General features: G+C 30.7%; 1 protein-coding gene and 1 non-coding gene across 5 annotated transcripts; both read left to right on the forward strand.

Annotated features, from left to right (window-relative positions):
* Positions 1 to 4,792: 4,792 nt before the first annotated feature.
* LOC111280346 (uncharacterized) lies at positions 4,793 to 20,787 on the forward strand. 4 transcript variants are annotated; one of them, XM_022867633.2, is made up of 17 exons: positions 4,793 to 5,290; positions 9,152 to 9,220; positions 9,356 to 9,745; positions 10,166 to 10,511; positions 10,611 to 10,682; positions 10,767 to 10,829; positions 11,537 to 11,731; positions 13,265 to 13,777; positions 13,891 to 14,643; positions 15,671 to 15,967; positions 16,190 to 16,345; positions 16,561 to 16,985; positions 17,281 to 18,401; positions 18,515 to 18,573; positions 19,082 to 19,405; positions 20,034 to 20,072; positions 20,550 to 20,787. In XM_022867633.2, exons 2-17 carry the CDS (start codon positions 9,156 to 9,158, stop codon positions 20,730 to 20,732), a joined length of 5,001 nt encoding a protein of 1,666 aa, XP_022723368.2. In that variant the 5' UTR covers positions 4,793 to 5,290; positions 9,152 to 9,155; the 3' UTR covers positions 20,733 to 20,787. The 4 variants fall into 4 exon arrangements, with proteins under 4 accessions (XP_022723368.2, XP_022723367.2, XP_089613113.1 ...); XM_022867632.2 differs by lacking the exon at positions 4,793 to 5,290 and adding an exon at positions 7,418 to 7,816; XM_089756987.1 differs by lacking the exons at positions 4,793 to 5,290; positions 10,767 to 10,829 and adding an exon at positions 7,418 to 7,816.
* LOC149510680 (small nucleolar RNA snoR98) lies at positions 8,828 to 8,941 on the forward strand. The gene has a single exon (XR_016335275.1). It is a non-coding gene; the product is annotated as a small nucleolar RNA snoR98 (small nucleolar RNA).
* Positions 20,788 to 22,687: the final 1,900 nt, after the last annotated feature.

Here is a 22,687-nt window from a genome sequence, read left to right on the forward strand (position 1 = left end):
AAAAAATCAGTTAGACTATTCAATATTGAATTTTTGTAAAAACGCTTATATCGAATATAGATTGATAGAAAGTTATATGATATTGATTGTTTTATTATTATTATCAATCAATTTATTTTATTATAAAATTAATCTAATTTAAAAAATATAAAAAAGTAAATAAACAAATAGGAGTGCTATGTTGATACCTCTATTGACATTATTTTTTAATAAAATTTAACTAATAAAAAAACATAAGAGAAAAAAAAACAAAAAAAAAAGAGAAAGAATTGGCTCTTATCATATTGAATTAGATCGAAACTTATATTATATAAATTATTTTGTCATCCTTAATCATCGACTTATTTGGTTGCAAAATTATGTAATTAAAAAAAATAGAAAAAAATTAAAATTGGTTTGTCACGTAGATAATTTCATTAAGGTTTTTTGACAAATTTATCAAATTTTTTAAAAATTACAAAAAACCAAAAAATGATAAAAAAAAGAGAAAAAAATAAAAAAATAAAAGATGACATGTTCACACCTTAAATGAAAATTAAACAAAAGTTAGAATGAGTAAAATTTATATAATAGAATGATAGATTCCTTCTTAATTATATATAAATAAAGTATTTTTATTAAATTAAAATATTAAATAATAATTTTATTAATATAATAATACATAAATATATAATAAAATAATTAATTAAAATTAAAATTATATTTATATATACTCTAGGCAAAATGAAAGACATTAAACCCACTTATGGCTTGACCTTGATTTTATAAATAAAATAAATTTGCCTTCGACCAAACTCCTGATTCAAAACAAAATTTGATCCTCTGTGGCTCGAAACCTATAGGTTACAAGTTGCTTTACCATCCCTAAAAGCACCTATTGAATACGAAATAATTGAAACAGATAGTATATGGGTTATTTTATCATACATATCTTTATTAACTTTTTTTTTATTAGTTTTTTTGATGCAAAATTTATCTAGTTAAAAAATAAAAAACAAAAAAATGAGTATGAAAAAATCAAAATAAAATGTCACATGTATCTAAAAATATTATTAATTTAATTTAATAAATTTTAATTTTAATTTAAAAGTCAAGATGTCGTCTGTATCAAAATAATTTCATTTGATTTTATCTTGACATGTGATTATTATTATTTTTATTTAATTTTAATTCGACAATATAATTCATATCCTATCTTATTCATAATTTTAAATTAATCACATCTAGTTAATTTAATAATTTTAATTTAATATAATATTCATAAAAATATTATTTTTAATATAAATTACATCTTAATTATATAATAATATAATATTTTATTAAGTCAATCTCTTAAATTAACATACTAAAAAATAATTTTACCAATATAATATAAATAAATTTAACATTAAATAAATAATAAAATATATTTCTATAATCTTTAAAGGAATCATAACAAAACACTTTAAACCCATCTTCTAACTTCAATTTTTTAAGAAAAATCCATCCCAACCTCAATTTAAGAAAAAATTATCCCTTTTCAAATCGAGACAAATCAAAATTCAACATATACGAATTGTCTTACTATGTTTCAACTTAAGAACACATTGTGCAACTATAATAGAAAGAAACAGAAAATAAAATTAATTCAAATGAAACCAGAATCCTTAAAATAAGAAACACAGTAAGTCAAGCTAGAAAAATTTGTAAATCAAAATGAAACTTCAAAGAACTTTCCCTTATGATTTAGACTTACCTCCATCATAAAAAATATATATATATATATATTTGAATATACATTTTTTTTTAAGTTCATTGTTTTGTTTGCTATATTGAAAGTTGTAGTATTTGTTTTTCACAATAGCTTCTACAATTTGTATTACATAACTACGAAAATTTCACATAAATTACATGATGGAAAATACGTGGACGTGTATAAATTTATGCTTAATAAAATTCAAACTTCCAACATTATTCCCTAAATAAAAAATAATTATTCCTTGCATCAATATATATTTAATTAATAATTAATTAGTTTTTATAAATATCTTTTAATAAGATAGTATTAATTATTTAATTTGATTTTGTAAATTTAAAAACTCTAGTATTTATATTAGAAATTAAATATTATAATTGAGTTTGTTCCCTTTTTAGAGACTATTGATCATTGATCTTAATATGATATCAAAGCTATTGAGTTCTAACTGTGAAAAATGTTTTGATGTTTCCCTATTTCTTCACTCAATATGTTATTATTAATTGAAGTATGTAAAGCTTCATTTGAAAACACACACACACACATATATATATATATATATATTAATTATTCGCCCAACTTGTATGTTAAAATTTAGAGTTAATGTTATAAATGATTTTTGAAATATAGTAAAATATTTGATGTGGTATTTAAATTTTAAAATTTTATAAAATGGTACTTCAAAATTGAACATATTAATTAATGTTATGCTTACCTCTAACGTGCTTCGCTTTAAATAATGACACATGACGAACAAATAACTATTCAAGTATTGCATTAATTAATAAATTTATAATTTAGGTACAATTAAGATATTATATTAAACATTTACTATAGTTAAAGGGCTATTAGTAATATTATCTTTAAAATTTAATATAATAATTTAATCCTTACAATTAATTAAAACATAAAATGTTTTTATTTGTTATAAAATTAAAAGTTGATGTATGAATAGCCCTTAAATTATAGTGAAATATTTAATATGATACTTAAATTTTAAAAAATTTTAATGTGATACTCAAATTACAAATTTATTAACTAATGTGGTATTTGGAGAGTTGTTTATACGTTATGTGTCAATATTTGGAGTTTCTTTAGTTAACAAATTAACAGTTCAAGTAATATATTATAAATTTTAAAATTCATATACCACATTAAATATTTCAATAAAACTTAGTGATTCATATATTTATGTTGTGTAAAACAATGATAATTTGTATATTTATATCATGTTTTACACGAAAATTATATGTTATGTTTGTGTTGACATGGAAAATACAAATTACAATTTTTTTTGTTTTTATTGAATTTATATTAATTTTGTTGAAATTTTAATTCATATCACTTTCATAACACTGTGTCGTATTGTTTTTAAATTATTAAATTCAGATAATTCATAATATTAACTCTAAAATAAATTATATTAAAGAGTTTCATCTTCTTAAACTTATTATTTTATAACAAACAAAAAATCTGATCCAATGATAACACATGTAACTAGGGATAGCAAAATAATTTGTATTTAATGGGTTTCAACTACCCCTATCAATATGTCATAATTTTTAGATGTGAGAAATTGTCCATTAAACATAAAAATTATAAAGTTACTATCAATATTTTTTATATAAGTGTGATATTCTCATTTATGTGAATATATAATTTTTAAGGTTATCTTAACTTTGACTAAAAACCTCTAAAAAGAATAGGACATGATTTACATAAACAGAATTAAGTTTAGGAATCGATTATATATAAAAAAGGTTTTAGTATCCCACAACGCTCAAAATTTGTATCAAATTAATCACATATTATATTGTTTAAGCCTTAATCAAAGATAATTTTTTTTATTAGTTTTGATACAAAAAAAAAAATCTTTAGGATTTTACCAAAATTTTTTTTTTCTCATCTCAAGATTATTCAATATAAACTCATTATTTATATGAAGAGGCTCTACCGTCGAATTTATTAAATATCTTATAAAAATTAAATCTCAATTTCTTTTATTTACAAAATATTGTCATACAAAAATATTATCAAACATATTATAAAAAAAATCAGGCAATGATATCATAATTAATCATATAAATAAATATCAATAATCAAGCAAAAAAATTATGCAAATAAAATCCAAAATAAAAACCATGCAACTAAATACCATAATAAAAATTATACAAATAAATATAATAAAAATTATACAAATAAATATAATAAAAATCATGAAAATAATCATGCAAATAAATAAAATTCATACAAATCATATAAAAATATTATAATAAATCACACAAATAAATATCATAAAATTCATGCAAAATAAATCTCATAATAAAAATCATACCTAAAGTTTTTTTCTTTTTATTTTTCTCATTATTATTTTTAAACAAGAAACTGAGGCTGGATTTGGATGTCACTGGAGCCACGTTTCAGCATAACTATCATGATTTTTTGTGCAATCGTGTTTTAGTAGGACGTTTGGGTAACGAACTGTGATGAGATTTTTGCAAAAAATTCGTACTAGAACCCTATTTTCACATCTGACACCACTGTCTTGAGTGAAATGTTTTTTACTCACTATAATTCTCTTTTCTAATATTATCATAAATTTTTCATTTCATTTTTTCTTTCTTTTTTACCATTAAAATTATAACCACGAATAAATATATCTTTACATTTATATATATATATATATGTATATTTATGAACAAATATATTATTATTAATTTTTAACAAATTTATAATTCGATAAAAAATAATTTTATTAAATTTTAATTATTTGTTAAGTTTGTAAATATCAAATATATTATAAAATTTTAATATAATATTTTTAATAACAATTTTTTATTTTTATTATATTATATTTTATTATTATCGTTATTTTTATATTTAAATATATATTTTATTATTAATTTTAATCTTATTATTATAATAATTAATTTTATATTTAATATTATTTTTAATCTCATCAAAATTAATATCTCGCTCAACTAAATGAACTCTAAATCGTGTATTTAATCAAATTAAAAAAAAAAAAAAAGGGTAAAAACCTTGTCAACAAAGGGCAAAAGGAAGACGGCTGAAATAATAATCCGAAGCATCACACGAGTCAAGTGGGTGGGGTTAGATATGCTCGGGTCACAGGTTTCGAAGTGAACGCGGGCCCTAGTTTCCTTAAGCTCAAACACTGCCGTTTGAGGTTAAGCATAAAACCCCAAAATCCTCATCTTTGCTTCATTATTCCATTCCATACTTCTCTCTCTACAAACCATTTAACTACTCTTCAAACTTCTTCAGACAGCCTCAAAATTAAAATTCCAGAAATTAGTGACCCTTCCTAGAATCCTGCAAGCTCGCCGTCACGTCCGCCGTTCGATGACCGTCGGCCTTCTTCCTCTGTGTAGCCTCACCCAAGCTCAGCCACTGTCTAAGCCACCACTTTTCGTTGTCGACGACACAAAATCAATCCTCTTCTTCTACAAGACTAAAACCCAAAAGAACAATCTCAAACCAAACGGAGCCAGAGACCCAAAAATTGACTTCTGCTCTCGAGCGATTCCATTGGTAATGTCTGTGTGTTGTGGTATATTGGATTGATTGTATCGAGTTGCTAATTGTTAATGCCTGCTGCCTTGATCCTGGGTTTCTCTTGCTTTTTGCTGGTGTGTCTAACTATCTGAGTTGTTTGTGCTGCTTCGATTATAGGCCGTGTTTACTGGTTTTCGGGTTTGGGTTGATTTTCGGGGCTTGCTGGTTCTGGGTTTAGTGCTGGGATTGTGATGTTGAACCGCTTCTTGATTTTGGGAATTGAGCCGTTTGTGTGCTTTTCTGATTCCAGCTCTATTGTGGCTGCTTGTATTGTGCTTCTGCCTGTGTATGATGGTTTGCGTCTGAGAATCAAGCTTGAATACCGAACTCTGCCTTTGCTGGGAATTGCTCCTGTATTATCTTTAGTTTCTTGCCTCTGTGATTGATGCTGGGTACGAAGATGCTTGCTCATTCTCGATCTCTGCTTGTTGATTTTCAGTTGAGTTTGATTTTGCAGTTGGCTGGAGATTGAATTACTTGTCTCTTTGTTTTGGTTGAATCCTCGGTCCCTGAGCTGCTGTGTTTGGACCCTATATGGTGTTCTGAAAATCGTCTTTCTGATTAGTGAAATTGCTTCCTGGCTTCCTGAAGCTGAGTGAAGTGATTGTTAACTGCTGTGTCATTGCTGATGAATTGTGTCAATTGCCAATGGTTCTTCGATGTCTTTCTCGGACAAAAATCTCACAAAATTAAGCCCGAAACCTCCAAAATTTACTGCCCAAACCCTTTTTTAAAACCCTCCTCCGTCTCATTGACCTCCTGTAAACTCCATTTTATCTTGAATTAAATCCCAAAGCTTGTAGGAAAAATCTAAAAGAATCAAATCTTATATGATTCTTGATTTCTTTGAATGCTCTTTCCTTTTTTCCATTAGATTGATGCCTAAGTATGCCAAATCCAAGCCTTGTATAATTTCTTTTAATTCTGTCAAAAAATCACGAGTCAAGCTTTCTGATCTTTAATTTTCTATTCCAATACAAAGGAAATAAAATTTTGAAGGGCTTAAAATTTAATTTCACAAAAATTTAATATCAAATTAAAATTTGAGTTCAATAATATTAAAATAGTTTCAAAAAAATAGAGTATTTACACAATAACATCGGTCAGATTTTTTTTGAAAATAGAATTAAAAAAAAATCGAAGGTTTAGTTGGAGATGGATTATGTGGTTTTTTTAAAAAATCAAAATTGAGTTGGAGAAGTGTTTTAAATATTAAATATATATATATAATATTTTTTATTTTTTATTTTTTATTTAATTTTGTATTTATATATTAATAAAATTATTATTTAATATTTTAATTTAAAATATAAATTTAATAAAATAATATATTTAATATAAATAAAATGTAATTTATATTAAAAATAATATTTTTATAAATATTATATTAATTAATTTTAAATCGAATGGTTATGCATATAAGTATATGTTAATATTTATAGATTTTTTTAATTTTATCTAATTTTATGGAGTATTTTCAATTTAAACAAACATATATGTATCATTTCGACACAAATAAACACATATTCATATGTACTTATATATTATATTTGTATAAATTTTTTTAATTTTCTCTAGTCCACTTTCATGCACCATACTTATGTTAGTCTATTTTGATGCACTATATTTATGTTTCATGTATCATACTTATGTGAATCCTTTCAATTTTTTTTAATTTACTCATAAACACACACATACATCATATCTTCAGTATTTTTATGGAGTGTCTATCCTATAAAACCTTATTAACTCTCTTACATTTTTTTTCTTTTATCTAACCCTATAAAAACTTTACCTATTTATAAGTATATAAACTTATTTATTAAAATTAAAAATTTTTTTTTTTAAATCAAATTTACTTATTAAAAATTTATTTTTTTCATAATTTTTTTTTTATAAATCTTCTTATTTATCAAATAATATATATTTTAAATAAATTTATTATAAGATTTTGATCATTATTTCTAACAACATATGCAAAAATAATTTGAATATCAAATTGAAATAAAAAATAAAAATAATAACTCAGAAGTGAAAATGAATTGAAATCAAATAAAATATTTAAAAAACAGGATCAAATTGAAATAAATATAAAAATAATAGCTCAGACGTGAAAATGAATTGAAATTTAATAAAATATTTTAAAAGCCGGGTTGCCATCCCTACTTGCAACGGAGTCAAATTAAACGGATATTAGACATTTAAATCTATACTTTTCTGTTTTTGATAGGACTCGAACACTAGACTATTTTCTCACTAGTTTCTCCTAGTTCTTCAGCCACCACGCCGCTTTCCCTTCCCGCCAATCATCCATCATGTCCACCCTTTGAATTCGACGGGAAAAAAACCATCCCATTCAAACAGAAGAGTTTGGGCTAAATCTCAACGGAAAAAGCCTCCAAAAAACCGCCTTTTTCACCTCTCTCACTCTTCAACAAAATCCACTTTACCCCCTTAAACACTCTTTTTTCTCTTGCTTTTACTCTCTTTATTTGCTTCAAGGTTGCTCTTTTTTCTCTCTCTGTTTCTACTTTTATTTTTGTTGGATTCTTTTTTTCTCTGAATGTTTTGTTTCGATTGGTTTCCTATTGTTTCTGTGTTTTTTTTGTTGGATTTTATTTGATGTTTATTGGATTTAGTTTTACAGTTTGGAACCTGGGTTTGATCTGTTTTCTATGTTTGTTTTTGGGTTTTTGTTTTTGATATTGATTATTTCATTTAGTTGATTTTGGGTTTCTGTTTTTTTGGTAAAGTTGATTTTTTTTTTAGTTCGAGATTTGAGAAATTAACAACTTTCATGCTTTGCTAGACTAGCCTTGTTATTTTTGTTTTTGAAAAGAAAAAATTGTTGGAGGTTGAAGAGGAAAAGAAGGGAAAAAAAGGGTTCCTCCGGTTTTAATTTTAGATTCCAAAGAAAGGAATTTGTGAAGGTTATAGTTATTCAAAAGTTTTACTAGTTGTTCTGATTGCAAACAGATCTTAACTGTCAATGTTGTAACTTCTAGCTTTGGGGTTGAAATCTTACAATTAGCTACTATGCAAATTATTGCTACTTGCTAAAGGAAAAACATCACAATGTTAAAGTGTGATGATAGCTTCAGTTTTGATGTATTGCGTTGGTGTACTCCGAGTGTGATATTAACAAGTATGTTATGTTTTGGTCTGAGCTGAAATGTGTAGTTATTGTCACTGTTTGAATGGATGAGGGTGTGCGGCCTAGCATTAGGATTAACTAACACCAACTTTTTGTACAAAAACCTTCATACGAGCTATGTTGCTTCTACTGTAGTAATAATGGGTTGGTCATTCATAGACCCGTGGTAATACTGGGCAAATCAGGTTTTTGCTTATTCGTTTAGAATATAAAGTCTTGTACACAATGGTGATGAGTGATGGTTATGTGTTCCCAACATTAGTATGTTCTAAAAAATAGTTTCCTTCTAAGTGCTTGGCCCTAGATGAAATTTGGAGAGGTAGGCAATTTGGTGTCTAATGGTAGAGGATTTATGATCCAAATATCAGATAGCCATATGCCTCTTTGTATATTTTCTTCTGATACTAAATTAGAAGTTAATGCTTGTGCTCTTCTTCATCTTGGTGTGCAAGTTTGGGTCTTCTGTTACATTTTTCTCAATATGGGAAGGCTTTGGCCTTTAAGATGATTAAAAACTTTCAACATTACCTTTTAGAGATTGTATTTCTTTTGTGTTTGTATATTATGCAATATTGTGATTTCTTTATCATTATCCTGTTATATCTTTAATCTAAAAGTTATAATCTCTATCTGGAGGTGAGATAAACTTTGCTTAATAAGTTTATTCTTTCTTCCTTCTTTAGAGTCATGTTAGGTTTGGCACTAGAAGGATCCCAATTTGATGCTCGTCAATATGATCAGAATATGAGTGAGTAAGTTTCTTGTTTGTAGACCACATACTTTCCTCCCTTTTCATATGTTTTTTTCTTTTGAAACAAAGGGAAAAAAATGCTATTTGTTTTACAACTTGGTGCTGCTTATATGTGGTGAAAATTCAAATGGCACAGGAAAAAAACCGTTCCATTGAAATGGAAACCAGTCAGATCAATGGAATTGACCCTATCCTCGGCTCTTGAAGAAATCTGTGCTCAAGGCCGCGATGGCCTCGCCTTATCCACCCTCTGCTCGAAGCTTGACCTGAGTGTCGAATTTAGACGAGTCTTGTGGAACAACCTACTTAAAATTCCAACAGTTCAATTTCAAGTGGCAAAAAATGTTTACGATCGCGACGACCCTTCAATTCAATGCTTTGAGGATGCAGAAAAGCTAGATTTGATTATTGTTGCTAAGGACAAACTTCGTGATAATTTTTTGGGCATTTACGATTTCTCTCTGGAATGTGACAAAAAAGAGTTTCGTCAACAACGCCTTGCTCTTGAACGCATCGCCATTGCTAGGTTAATTTCATTATTGCTTATCTTATTCCTTTTTCTTTTTAAATTTAGCATAATCTCAGGTCAATTTGTTTAACAAGAAATTATTTATTGTGTAGTAATTTCCTTATTAATATAGGTTTCGTTTAAATGCTTTTTTATTTTATTTTACTTTGAAAATAAAGGACAAGAGGTCTATTTAATTATTTATAGTTGAAAATATTTAACTTTTGTGAATGACAAAATCCTGATTTTATTATTTAAAAAGAAATATTATTTTGGTATTTGTGTTTTATTTTAATTATTTACTAATTTTTCTCAAATATATATGATATGAACAACAAACAGAGTCAAATTGTATATGAAAATTTTGTATATTAAAATGATGAGACGAAATCGTTGATGAATCTCTTTTTTATTATTATTTTAATTGTGTGCTTGTAGAAAAAATGGGATAACTCAAAGCCAGCTTAGCAAGGAATTTGGAATTGAAGGTAACAAAATTTTTTATTTGGTAAAGGGGCTTGAGAAAAGAGGCTTAATTATAAGGCAAGAGGCAGTTGATAGAACAAGAGGAGCTGGCAAACAAGGTCAATGCACAAGGTTAATTCATTTATATCGTTATGCAAGGCATTTGGGATCTCAAGAGAAATTTGAGATAACCAAAGAGGAAGAGACTGAAGGTAAAGAGGATTCGAACATTGAACGTGTTAAAGAGGATGTGCTTGTAAAAGATTATGTACCATCCATGAAAGCCATCTGTGATAAACTTGAAGAAGCTAATTCCAAGGTCATAATTTGTACATGAAATATTGACAGATATAAATAGTTTTTTTTTCTAAAGAATTTTTACTGATGCTATTATTTGAATTCTCCTTTTTCTTTGTAGGTTCTTGTCATTTCAGATATTAAACATGATCTTGGCTATAGTGGGAAACAGTCAAAGCATAAATGGGAAAATGTTAGTGCTTTAATTTTTTCAATTATCTTGGTAATTTATTCTGAATAGTTTTCATCTATTGCCTCTGTTGCAACTTGCTCTTAGATATGTGGCAGATTGAAAAATGCTGGTGTAGTAGAGGAGATTTATGTAAAAGTGAATGGGAAGGTTAGTTTGATGACCTCGCAACCAATGTTTTTTCTCGATTTCACGTTCTAATCTCCATTTTCTTTATACATTTATGCTTACATTGTATGCAACTCATGCGTTTTATGATTTTAGAGTATTCCAGTGGTTTTGGTTTATAGGTTGCTTAGTTTCCGAGTACATAATTTTTTTTTTCTCATTTCGGTCATTGCTGCTAAATATAGTGATTTGCATTCAGTATTGTGCTTCAAAAAGAGGCCATTTGAATGCAATTGATGGAATAAAATTCAACCCAAGTAATAATCTTCTTTCTTCTTTCTGCTGCAGTACATACTAAACACCACTGAAGTGTTTATTTTTTCGGATAAGTCAAACCTTGCATAAGTTATTTGATACTTGAAGCATATTTGTTCTTTAATCTCTCTCTCTCTTTTATTTAAATTACTGAATGCTGCTAAAGTGTTTATTTTTTGGATGAGTAAAACCTTGCATAAGTTATTTGATACTCAAAGCATATTTGTTCTTTAATTTCTTTTTTTTTTAATTAATAGGAGGTTAGTTTCCTAAATATAAATGATTAAATAACTACAAACGTGATAAAATTTTGGAGAAAAACTATATGCATATGATATAATTGAGACATAGTTTTGCCTAAGGTGTTAGAACAATTTTTTTCCTATTTCGGGGGATGTCTGTTTCTAAAATTATGCCTTAACATCTTTTCACAGGATGAGCGCTGCCTACATCTGCTAAAAAAATTTTCCCAGATGGATTTTGAGCAAAAAACAATTAGATATGTTGAAGGCAAAGAGATGAAAATGGGAAGATGCCAAATAGCTAACCAGCTTGTGGAGCTTCCCATTGAGCATCAGATTTATGATGCAATTGATGCTGCAGGATTCAAGGGGATGCTTATTACAGAGGTTCTCCAAAGAGTCTTATATTTACTATTTTCTATATCTCAAAAATTATGGAAAAGTTTAATTCTCAAGCATCTTTTTAATAGAGTTTTATATACTTTTTGATGTTTGGCATTGCACCTTCCTCAATGAAATAGATAGGTGAGGGGTTGGAGGTAGGTGGAAGGAAGAAAAAGTTACATATTTTTAATATAATAAGGCACATTAGCTGCATTATTTAAGTTCCAACTCTGTATGTGTAGCTTCCTAGAAAATATTCAGGATCCTATCCTAACCCATGATACCTGCTTAATGTTCTTCTCATATCAAAGAAGTCTTTGTTTAAAAAGTTGGAAACTCAAGGTAGATAACATGGATCTGCTTTTTTCTTTTAAGCCCATGATACTTGCTTAATGTTCTTATATCAAAGAAGTCTTTGTTTAAAAAGTGATACCTGCTTAATGTTCTTCTCATATCAAGGAAGTCTTTGTTTAAAACGTTTGGAACTTGGGGTAGATAATATGGATCTAAATTTTTCTTTTAAGCAATCTTGTTTATGCTAAAACTGTTTTATTTGTATTTTGATAGAACTTTCTTGAGGGATTTGGATTTGTAAAATGTTTGACTTCAATACAGCATTTGGAGCATTTTTCCAAATCTAGAACAGGTTGAGACCTAGTGGAAGTCAATCTCAAATGGAGCAATAAGTAAATCTAGCATTTTAACTGGCAGCCCATCTCTTCTGGGAACTAATTATTGAGTGAGCTAGGTTATGTTTTCCTGCCTCTTTCTACCTTTGGAAGTATAGACACATAAAAAGAAATGATTCTTAGGATGAAATAAGAAAACAGCAGTTTGGGCATGCATAATTCTTTCTGGCTGGTGAGGAATAGGAGCAAATGGAAGTTGTTCAGAAGCAACTGCATTGTCATATTGATGGAAGAGAAAGGTTCATAGCTGTCAATTTTGATAGGAAGTTTGATAGAGTTCTAGTTTTATCTTTAGAGTTAGTTAAGAAATTCCTTTTTAAAGTTGGTTGAGATTGGAGATGTTTGTAGCCTTTCTTAAGATGCTATTTTATTTTTAACCATCTGAGTCATAACAGGGCATAATAGTCATACACTAGTTTCATGGTTATGTTACCTTGTTTAACCAACATTGTTGCTCTTAAAATGCTTAAAAATTTACATTTCATATATGATGGAGGAGAAAGAGGTTGTGTTATACGTCCAATAAAAGTTTTCTGAAGTTAAAGTTAGAAGTAAGCACATAGTGTCAAAAGAGCAATGATGTAATTAAGTGCATGCTTGGCTTGATGCACTTTTAGGGGCTAACTTGAACAAATTAGACTAAACCTGAGACACAAATTATTTCTTGATGATAGACAGAATCAATATTCTCTGAACTGTTTGCGTAGATAGAATTTTCTCTTCGTCAATCTATTCTGTCACATTTATTATCTTTTTCAGATATTTGGAATGCACATTTTTACACACGTACAATGGTATGAATCTAGGCCTTTTTTAAATCTCATTCATAAATTTTGCTGTAAAACAGGTAGGCAGGAGGTTTGGAATTGATAGGAAGACAAATCACAAAAATTGTTGTATTATGAGCAGTAAATTTGGGATGCCTATGCAGGGGGAACTTCATAACAAAACTCGTGAATACAGAATTCGGACAGCCAGGAACTGTAAATTATCTGATGTAATTCCAAGTAGATCAAAAGACCTTTTCAGCAAAAATTCTAGTTTGGGTGTTGTCAATCCCAGGATTTTAGATGGATCAGCCCAATGCTCACATCTTTTGAATTCTGAAAGTGATACCCTGTGGAAAACAAACAAAAATGAAAATGAAATAGAGCTCACTTCTTGCTCTAGAAAAGATAGTGAGAAAAGCAATAGTATCTCCAATACTTGCAAATCCCAAGAGTTAATGCATGAAACAGAAAAAGTGTTTTCCAACACAGGAGTCCATTTAGTGAAGAGTGCAACAATGACGCTTAAGCCCTGTCAATCTTTGACAGTTGATGGCACCCTGAGAGAGCAGAGAATACTTGAATGGTTACAGGTCTTTGCTTCATTTACTTCACTTTAAGGAAATAACTGTTTTTTTTTTTTTCCTGTAATTTGGTTAGCTGTTAACTACTAGCACTATGTGTGTTTGTGGGTTAACCAATGCAGGTTGAGAAGATTGTCTTGAGAGCAGAGCTATATAGGTTGCTTGTGAATCTTGAGAAGGACAAAGGCACAACAATGGACAGGAAAACTGTAGACAGAATATTGTGCAAGCTTGAAAAACAAGGGCAATGCAAATGTATACACCTAGCTGTACGTGAGATTATGAACACTGGTGTTAACCGGAAAGTCAAGGTGGTCCTGCACCCATCTATTCAAAGTTTATCTTCTGAAGTACTAGGTAGAATTCGTGATAGACTCGCATCTTTTGACAAACAAACTCATGGTCATGCCTCATTCAGGAAGAACATTAGCTCAATTCTTGTATTGGATAGTGTACAAAGAACTCAAACTCGAGAGAGTTCTGATTCTCTAGCTCTTAGAATGGAAGCCATGCGTGCTAATGGTTTCATATCGGGAAAAATGGTTCGGGCAAAGCTGCTGCATAGATTTCTCTGGGAATATGTATGTAGTTCATCTGCTGGGGATGATGTTTTATCATATGGGAGACAAGATCATGATCTACAAAATCCTTATGTCACTTGCAATCTGTTTGATGTGGAAGTAGCTATCAAGGAAATTCCACTTGAGCTATACCTTCAAGTTGTGGGTTCTACTGTTAAAGTTGACAACATGATAGAGAAGTTTAAGAAGGGAGTATGTTTATGTGATCTTTCTATTCAGGAGTATAATGATCTAAATAAAACTCCTGCAATTAGGAGACTATCATCGATTATATCTATTTTACAGCGGTTGAAGGTATAATTTCTTGCTCACATTTGAAAGTAAATTTATTCTATTAATATATGCATATAGAAATTTTCATGTATTATATCATTTGACCTTGGTTGATTCAGTCTTCTAAATGTCTGAATATGATACTATTACCTTGGTGTAGATACCATTCTCTTGAACAGAGGGGTTGGGTCATTATATGCCCGATTAACTCAGCAATAAAAGAATTTGGGATGCCACATATTTTTATAATAGAATTTCCTTCTTCCAAGCTGCTGGCCTCTCATATGATATTAGGACTGTAAGATAATATAAACATTAAAAGCATATTGCTTACCCTTGAATTTGCAGAGAACAGAATTAAATCTAGTCAAGACCAATCTTATGATGATTATCTATCTTGATGTGATTTACATTCAGATTAATTAAATGACATGTTTGGACACAATTTGAGTACTTGAACATTTGCTACTTCTAAACCTACAAATAAACATTGTGTAGGTTTAGTAAGATTGAACTTGGTATCTGCATATGACAGTTATTGTTGAACATATCTAATTTCAAATACTAGTTAGCATTTGAAAAGAAAAAAAAATCAATCTCATTGTTGAAACTTCTTTTTTACATTTGATATGTTAATTTGTTGACATTTAGTAAAGAAATTATCCTCTAAAATTATGAGTGCATGAAATAATCACTCATTTCTTATATTAATTGGATTTGTTGAATTTGACCTTAGTGATTTCTGTACTAAAATATATGTGTGGTACAAGTGATTGCTAAAGCCAATTGACTGATCAAAATCTGATTTCTGATTTAACCTTGGTTGGGTCATAGTGAATCAAACTTGAAAATTGTCATGATCTAGTGCAGTTACAGATATATATTTACCATGGTAGATAATAGGTTGTTACATACTGTATGCTGCTTATCTTTGATTTTAAAGCATAAATTATCATTTATTTCCAAAGTTTTTTTTAATCAAGTGCTTTAGATGCTTTAATCTTATATATTCCTAGTATCAAGCCTAACAACTGATACTGGTACATAGTTGATTCGGTTGGTAACTAGTGGAAGTTCTGATGATGGAGTCACTTTTCCACATGCCAGTCCTGTTTATGCCCTGGAGCTTAAGACTTGTATAGAGGAACCACCATTAATTGCAGCACATTTTGGATCTTTTGATCTTTGCCCAGACAGAGATGCCGGACATGAGATTATCAGACATGAGTTTATCCTCTCAAACAGAGATGCTATTGATGAATATTGGCAAGTTTTGGAATATACTTATGCAGTGGTTGATCCAAAAGCTGCTTTACATGCATTCCCTGGGTCCACTGTTCATGAGGTATGCATGCATTTTATTTTTGCGACCATGCATAAATGGTATGTTTCAGAAATTTTCACATGAGAAAATGTCCATGTTTTACTGAAGACCTCATCTACGAGGAAATAAAAGTCTTCTATATTTTATCCAGTATGTTTTTCACTTTTTTCCATAACCCTTAAGATTTTGGTGCTTTAGTTCCCATCCAAGAGATGAAAGGTAATCACAAATAAATTTTTACAGATTTTTGGTCACAAGTCATGGGCCTCAGTTCGAGGAATGACTGCTGCTGAGCAGGCAAAGGTACTGAAACTTATAGCCAAGAGCAACTTCAATGAAAAACTTCGATACAAAAGATGTAAGGAGATTGCAAACAATCTAAATCTCACCTTGGAGCAGGTCAGATCATGTTTTAAGATTTTTCAGTTTTTTCAATCTTAACAAGGAAATTGGCTAGAGTTTGGACCAAGAGAAAAGCTTGAGATATTGAAATTTCATATCTGAATGATTTTCATTAATTTGTTGAAATAAATGTTCATATTTACCTGACTATTAAAAAAAATCCTCATTCTGTGGTTTGTTGTTTAAAATATTTCTCCCTTGAAATGTTGCAGGTGCTTCGTGTGTGTTATGCTAAGCTCCGACGTTGCAACAAATTTCAGGATAATTTAAATGCTGTGGAGGCAGAATGCCAACCAATGGAAAGTAGTTCCTTTTCTCGGAAAAGGAAAGGATCTGCGAAAGCTAGAGCTTTAAAACATAGAAAAGTTGATAACGAGACTGAACCATTTTGTCACCAAAACCTTCCTAGATCAGCTGGAAGTGATAAAGATTTCACAGGAGAAGAAAATTTTATTTCAGCCTCTCCCCCAGAGCATGAAACTCAGTTGGAAGAACATCAAGAGGAAGATCATTGGAAGACTTCTGAAAAGCCTGCAGTAAATGGAGACAAGTATCATTCCTCTACTAACCATTTGGCCTTTTCCAAGAAGAAGTCAGCACGTCAAAGAAGGTTTCCATGGACAGATGAAGCAGACAGGTAAAGGAAAATGAATTAATTAATGTTGAATTCATGTTTCCAATGAAGTTTGCATAAAATAATTTCTCTGAAAACTAACTTGTGATGAAAAATTTTTGGGAAGTTTGCATTTTTTTATTGCATGTGAACAATTTTATTTGTATGCAGCCAATGGCTTGTCTGTCTATTTTAGCCGAAAATCGTTTGACTTGTTTTAAATATAAGAATAATAGTCTTTTTTCCCTTTTGCATTTTCCTATAGAGTATATTTCTTATTAATTACTTCATTTTGTGTAAATGAATGTTTTGATTTCAGGCTATTGGTAACTCAATATGTAAAACACAAAGTAGGTCTTCGAGCAAAATTTTATGACAAAGGCAGGGCCTTACTTCACAACCTTCCAGCACCTCCAAGTGTTTGCAGAAGAAGAATGTCATTCCTAAAGCAGAAAAGAAGATTCAGGGAATCTTTAATGAGCCTTTGTAATATGCTTAGAGAACAACACGAGAAGCATCTGGATGAATTGGAGAGCAGGTCAATGGATGATGATGATGATTGTGGACCCCATATACCATCTTCATCAGGAGCAGGTATTTACAGGAGATTGTTTGAAGGCATTGAATGCAATCAAAACAGAGGTGTCCAGAAAGAAGACTGTGATTGTTTTAACGAGGAAAATATTAATTTAGCCTTGGAAGAGGTTCTTCGGAGCAGGCAGGGGGCTATGTTGGAGGCCTCCAGCAATGGAAATGTCTGTGACTCTCAATTTCCACCACATACAGGAAGCAGTGCTGCTAAATTTTCACGGTGGCTTCGTGAATGTGAAAAAGATTTTATGAGTGGAGGAATTGATCTCACTATAGATTTACAGTGTGGAGAGATTTTTCATTTGTTTGCATTAGTTTCTTCAGGTGAACTGTTCATTGCTCCATGTGTTCCGGTTCAAGGTGTTGGAGAAGCCGAATTTATTAGAAGCTTAAAACACCCCTCTGTTTTCAATGACTCCATTGATAGTCGCCGAGAAAAAGGTTTTCCTGGCATCAAGTTATCTGTGCATCGAACACCGATGCCAAGAGCTGTTTCTCTAGAATCATCATTCAAGAACGGGGAGAAGTTTAGAAATGAACATTTTGATGATGGAAATTATATAGGTGGCTATTCTGCAACTCTTGAAGTTGGCAGCAATTCATCACAATCTGAAATTATTAAGGAAAACCTCAATTTGGGAAGCACTGTTCCTACACCTGGGGTTTCTTGTGAGTCACCTTGGGAACTGATGGTTGGTTATGCTACACATTTGATGCCATTATCTTCCAGTCAAGAACATGCTGGTACTTTGTCTCCTGAGGTCTTTAAAGCTGTCTACGCTGCCATCCAGAAGGCTGGTGATGAAGGTTTGGCCATTAGAGAAGTTTCCAGAGTTACGAATACATTAGGTATACATGCCAACTTTTACTAGGAAGGACATATTTAAACATGCATTTCTTTCAGATTATAGGAAAGACCTACATAAATGACGTCAGTATCTATGTCTTACTGCTCTTTTCAGGAGAACAAATGGCTGAACTTGTCATTGATGTACTTCAAAAGTTTGGACAAGCAGAAAAGGTAGTTTGATTTTGTCGTTTGACCACACGTTTTCCTGAAATTTTGGAAAAAAAAATTGAGACACCATAACTAGATTTTACACAAATTGTGATGAAAGATGCAAAGTAGAAGGTCTGGAGGGACTTATCTTTCTGGCCCCCTTTTGGGTCATCTTCCATTCTGGTATCTCTTTTACGCCTTACATTTTCAATTAACTCAATATGTTGAGTAACATATTTATGAACCTATTACAAGATTTAGAACATTTATTCAGAAACAAATGAATTGACCTTGTTAGGATTTTTTGTTCTAATTTTCTAGCATCAAGTGGTCATCTGGTCCTATGTAGAAGAAGAGTGAAGGAGAACCATTATATTATCTCTAACTTCTTCATAGATTCACAATTATTTGGTCTCGTTTAAACTTGAACTGTGGAAGTTTGAACCTTTCTGTTTGATGACTTGACAACTACACAAGTCAAGTTTCATCCTAACAAATGGCTCCTCTAATGGATGATGCTTTTATACAGGTCAGATTTGATGGTTCACTTTGTGTCATTGCTGGATCAACAAAGAAGCCCTCAAGCATATGCAAGAATGGCAATGATGTGCAAAAATTCACCATTTTCAATCGTCATGATGATGTTGGTTCATTGCTTGATGAATCTGACACCATTAATTTGCATGAAGATTCTATGCATTGCAATGTTGTATTACCAGGACCAAATGATAAACATGATCTACCTGAAGGCTCCAAATGTTATGATGCAAATGGAATCAACAAGAAGAAAATACATAAGAGAATCATTTGTCAGGCTTTTCGTATTGTGATGCAAAATCCAGGAATATTGGAGGTACTCGATTTTTGTATTTTCTTTTATTTCATTTTAATTGCATTATTGCTAGCTTTTGGTACATGGAAAAATTTAAAAACTAGTGCAAAAGAATGGGGATGAAGGTGTAGAATTACTTAAAATCTTGGATAACTTTTTCTATGCTTGCAAATTGCTACTGATCATAAAATATTTTACTTCTTATTTCTGCTGATGGCTGAAAAACAAGTTTGTGTAGTTTTGTATTAAACAAATTTCTTTTTCCTTTTCCCGTTATACTTCTGTACCTGTGAAAGAGAAGGGATAATTCAAATAAATGTGGTTGAGGTTGCATAATGGTCTTTTTTGGTTGAGTTCATCATATGCCCTGAAAAAATATAAGTTAGCATACAAAGTTATGAATATATGCTTGTTTATTATGTTAACAGTCATGACCATCCAACAATGTTTCCACTTCATTAAGATTGTTTGCAATAATTCTATTATTCATGCATTTTTTTAATATTTGTTTGCATTGAGAAAGTCAGGTATTTAAGTAAAGCAATTGTTTTCTACATGTTCACCACTGTTTGCTTCTTGTACTTATGAGTGAAAGGAAATTTAAAGTGATTGATAAATGATAACCTATTTCTACTTACTTTTTGTGCAGGATGATATTATTCGCAAAATGGACTTGCCAAACGCCCAGGTAAGATGCTATTCTATTTATAATCTGGAGGTTCATTAACCTCTGCTTATTTTGTTAAATTCAGGCCATAGATATATAATAAGTTTATCACAAGTGTCTAGCTCATAACTCCTGTGTTAACTAGATGTGAACATAAAATGTTAGCATAGTGATACATTATTACTTTCAACTTTGATTAGGTGGGTAGAGATATTACTATAGGTCTGTATGTGGGATTATCGATTTATTCTCTTCATTTGAAACATGAAAGATAATTGTTAATAGAAAATAGAAAACATAGATGTTTATTCTCTCCTTTTTGCATGGATTATTTGAAGTGTTAGAACTCATAATTGGAGCTTTAATCATGATGATTATATGGAGACTATAATTCTCTCACAACTAAAATTTCAAGCTAAAAACTTTAATTACCTTGCTTTCGCTAGTATCAATTTTTCCTCACTCCTAAGCTTATAACTAATGCATTTTCTTAAGCAGCACTGTAAGAAGCTATTAAGGATGATGGTTCGGAACAAATACCTTATTGTGAAGAAGCATCAAAGTACTCCTACCACAGTCCCAGCTCTTTTCAGAACCTTGATTGGAGGCAACTTAACAAAATCAGGATTAATTTATCGTGAGCATTTTTTTGCCAACCCTATGCGTACATCTCTATTGTAGGAAAGTTTATTTAGTTTTAATATATAAACAATGCTGAATAACATTTTCTGGTTTATCTATACTAGTTACAACTTTAACATGAAAAATCATTTCGTAACGGCTACGTAACCATGAATGGATTGGTCCCATCCAGTATGATTATCATAGACAGGATATCCATCTTCACAAGCATAAATGGAAATAGTTCTTTGGTTCTTTTACTGGTAACAAGAACTTTTTTTTTTTTCCTTGATCCTCAAACGAAGATCTTTCTTTGATGAAAAGTTCTAAATTTCTAAGGGATTGGGCATATACCGTAAGAATATGAATGACTTCTTATTCAAACACAGTATTCTTTCAATTTCAGTGGCATAGCATAAGTTTACAAAGTAAATCAGACTGAGTTTTTCAGAAGCAAGATGGAGGTTTCAGTGGAGTTGAATTAACCTCAATCTTTATTCTGCTTCTTCATCCCTTTGTAGTCACCATTATTTTTTTCTTCTCTTTCCACAATAATTTTGTGAAGCAAATTCTCAACATCAGTCCAGGATATTTTACATGGATCGAAAGGATAATGAGCTGAAAAATCTTCATTGCACTGCTGAAGATAGGTAATCTTAAATCCAGGCCATGCTGTGCTTGCATTGATGGTATGCAAAGGCTGAGGGTCATTTCCGGTGTACTTCACCCATGTGCAGTGGACAGAAGTTACGAAATCTCTGTGATCATGGCACTCATCTAGATTGACAGAACCTATATTTTCTATATTACCCTCTTCATTAACAAGATTGATTGAAATAGTATTTTCTTCTTCTTCCTCTTCCACTGCTAGAATAGAACCAAGCAAATCAACGACTTCCTTCCAGTCCATTACATTTGGAGTAGGCAACAGCTTTTCTTCATAGCTATAATATTTGAGAGTGTAACCAGGCCATACATTCTCAAAAGAAACATCACCGTCACCATCACCATGGAGCTCTTTTTTTGTGTGCTTTGCCAATATCTTTCGGATGGCTTTTAGCAGATATTCATGATTGGAACACAGGTGAAGTTTGATCTTACCTGCTAATTTTGAAGCAGGATCCTGACTATCTTTCACTGACACCAAAATGATTGTTTCATTTTCCTCTTCTTCTGCTTTTTCTTCTTCTCCCTCATCTTCCTCGTTCTCATCCTCTTCCCCTTCCTCCTCCAACTCCTCCTCTTCTTCAGAATCTGAGCCACTGGCAAAGTCTTGTTCTTCAGCTTCCTCTTGATTTTCATCCTCTGAATCATCAGAACTATCAGATCCATCATTTTCTTCCGAAAATAAAGAATAGACAGGACCTCTTTCATTGACAGTCTCCATGGATGAATGTTTAAAAGCTCGACTACTCATGTTTCCCTCCTTTCTTTTTCTAAACTTAAGAGCGCCATGATCATAACCACCTTGCTTCACATCACAAGTGTAAAGATTTGTGGTAAAATTTGGGAGGGACTGAGGAAAGAAAAAAGAAAGATCGAATCGATTCAATATAGAACACCATTGACTATATAGCATACGAAGAAATGAATTTGAAATTAAATTAGTGTAAGCCTCAAAAAGAAGAGATTGAAGTAGAATACTTACGGTTTTGTTGAAGCAACAGGGGCATGTTGCTGAAGCGAGGAATTGGCTGGTTAACACTCCTCCAGACAAACTCTCTTTTGGTCCAATAAACTTAAGATGGTCGTCTCGCCAGTTTGCTTTGTCCAAAGAAATAAGAAGTTTTGGAAATTCCCTGTCCTGAAATGATTCATTGAGGTTGCACATACACACAGTCAAGGCAAACCTCATCCGCCTCACCTTCGGGCAACTTTTGAACATCTCCCTGTAGTAGTTATATATGAATGTTTCTGTCCTTTCCGCCCTTCCCACAACCAAAGTCTTTGACCCTGGTTTATATATCATTTATACATATGTCAAAACAAATAACTTTTTATAAGTATGCATGCCA

The sequence above is a fragment of the Durio zibethinus genome, chromosome 28, assembly GCF_047325235.1.
Source record: "Durio zibethinus cultivar Kanyao isolate XHJ-2024 chromosome 28, ASM4732523v1, whole genome shotgun sequence".
Lineage (NCBI taxonomy): Eukaryota > Viridiplantae > Streptophyta > Magnoliopsida > Malvales > Malvaceae > Durio > Durio zibethinus.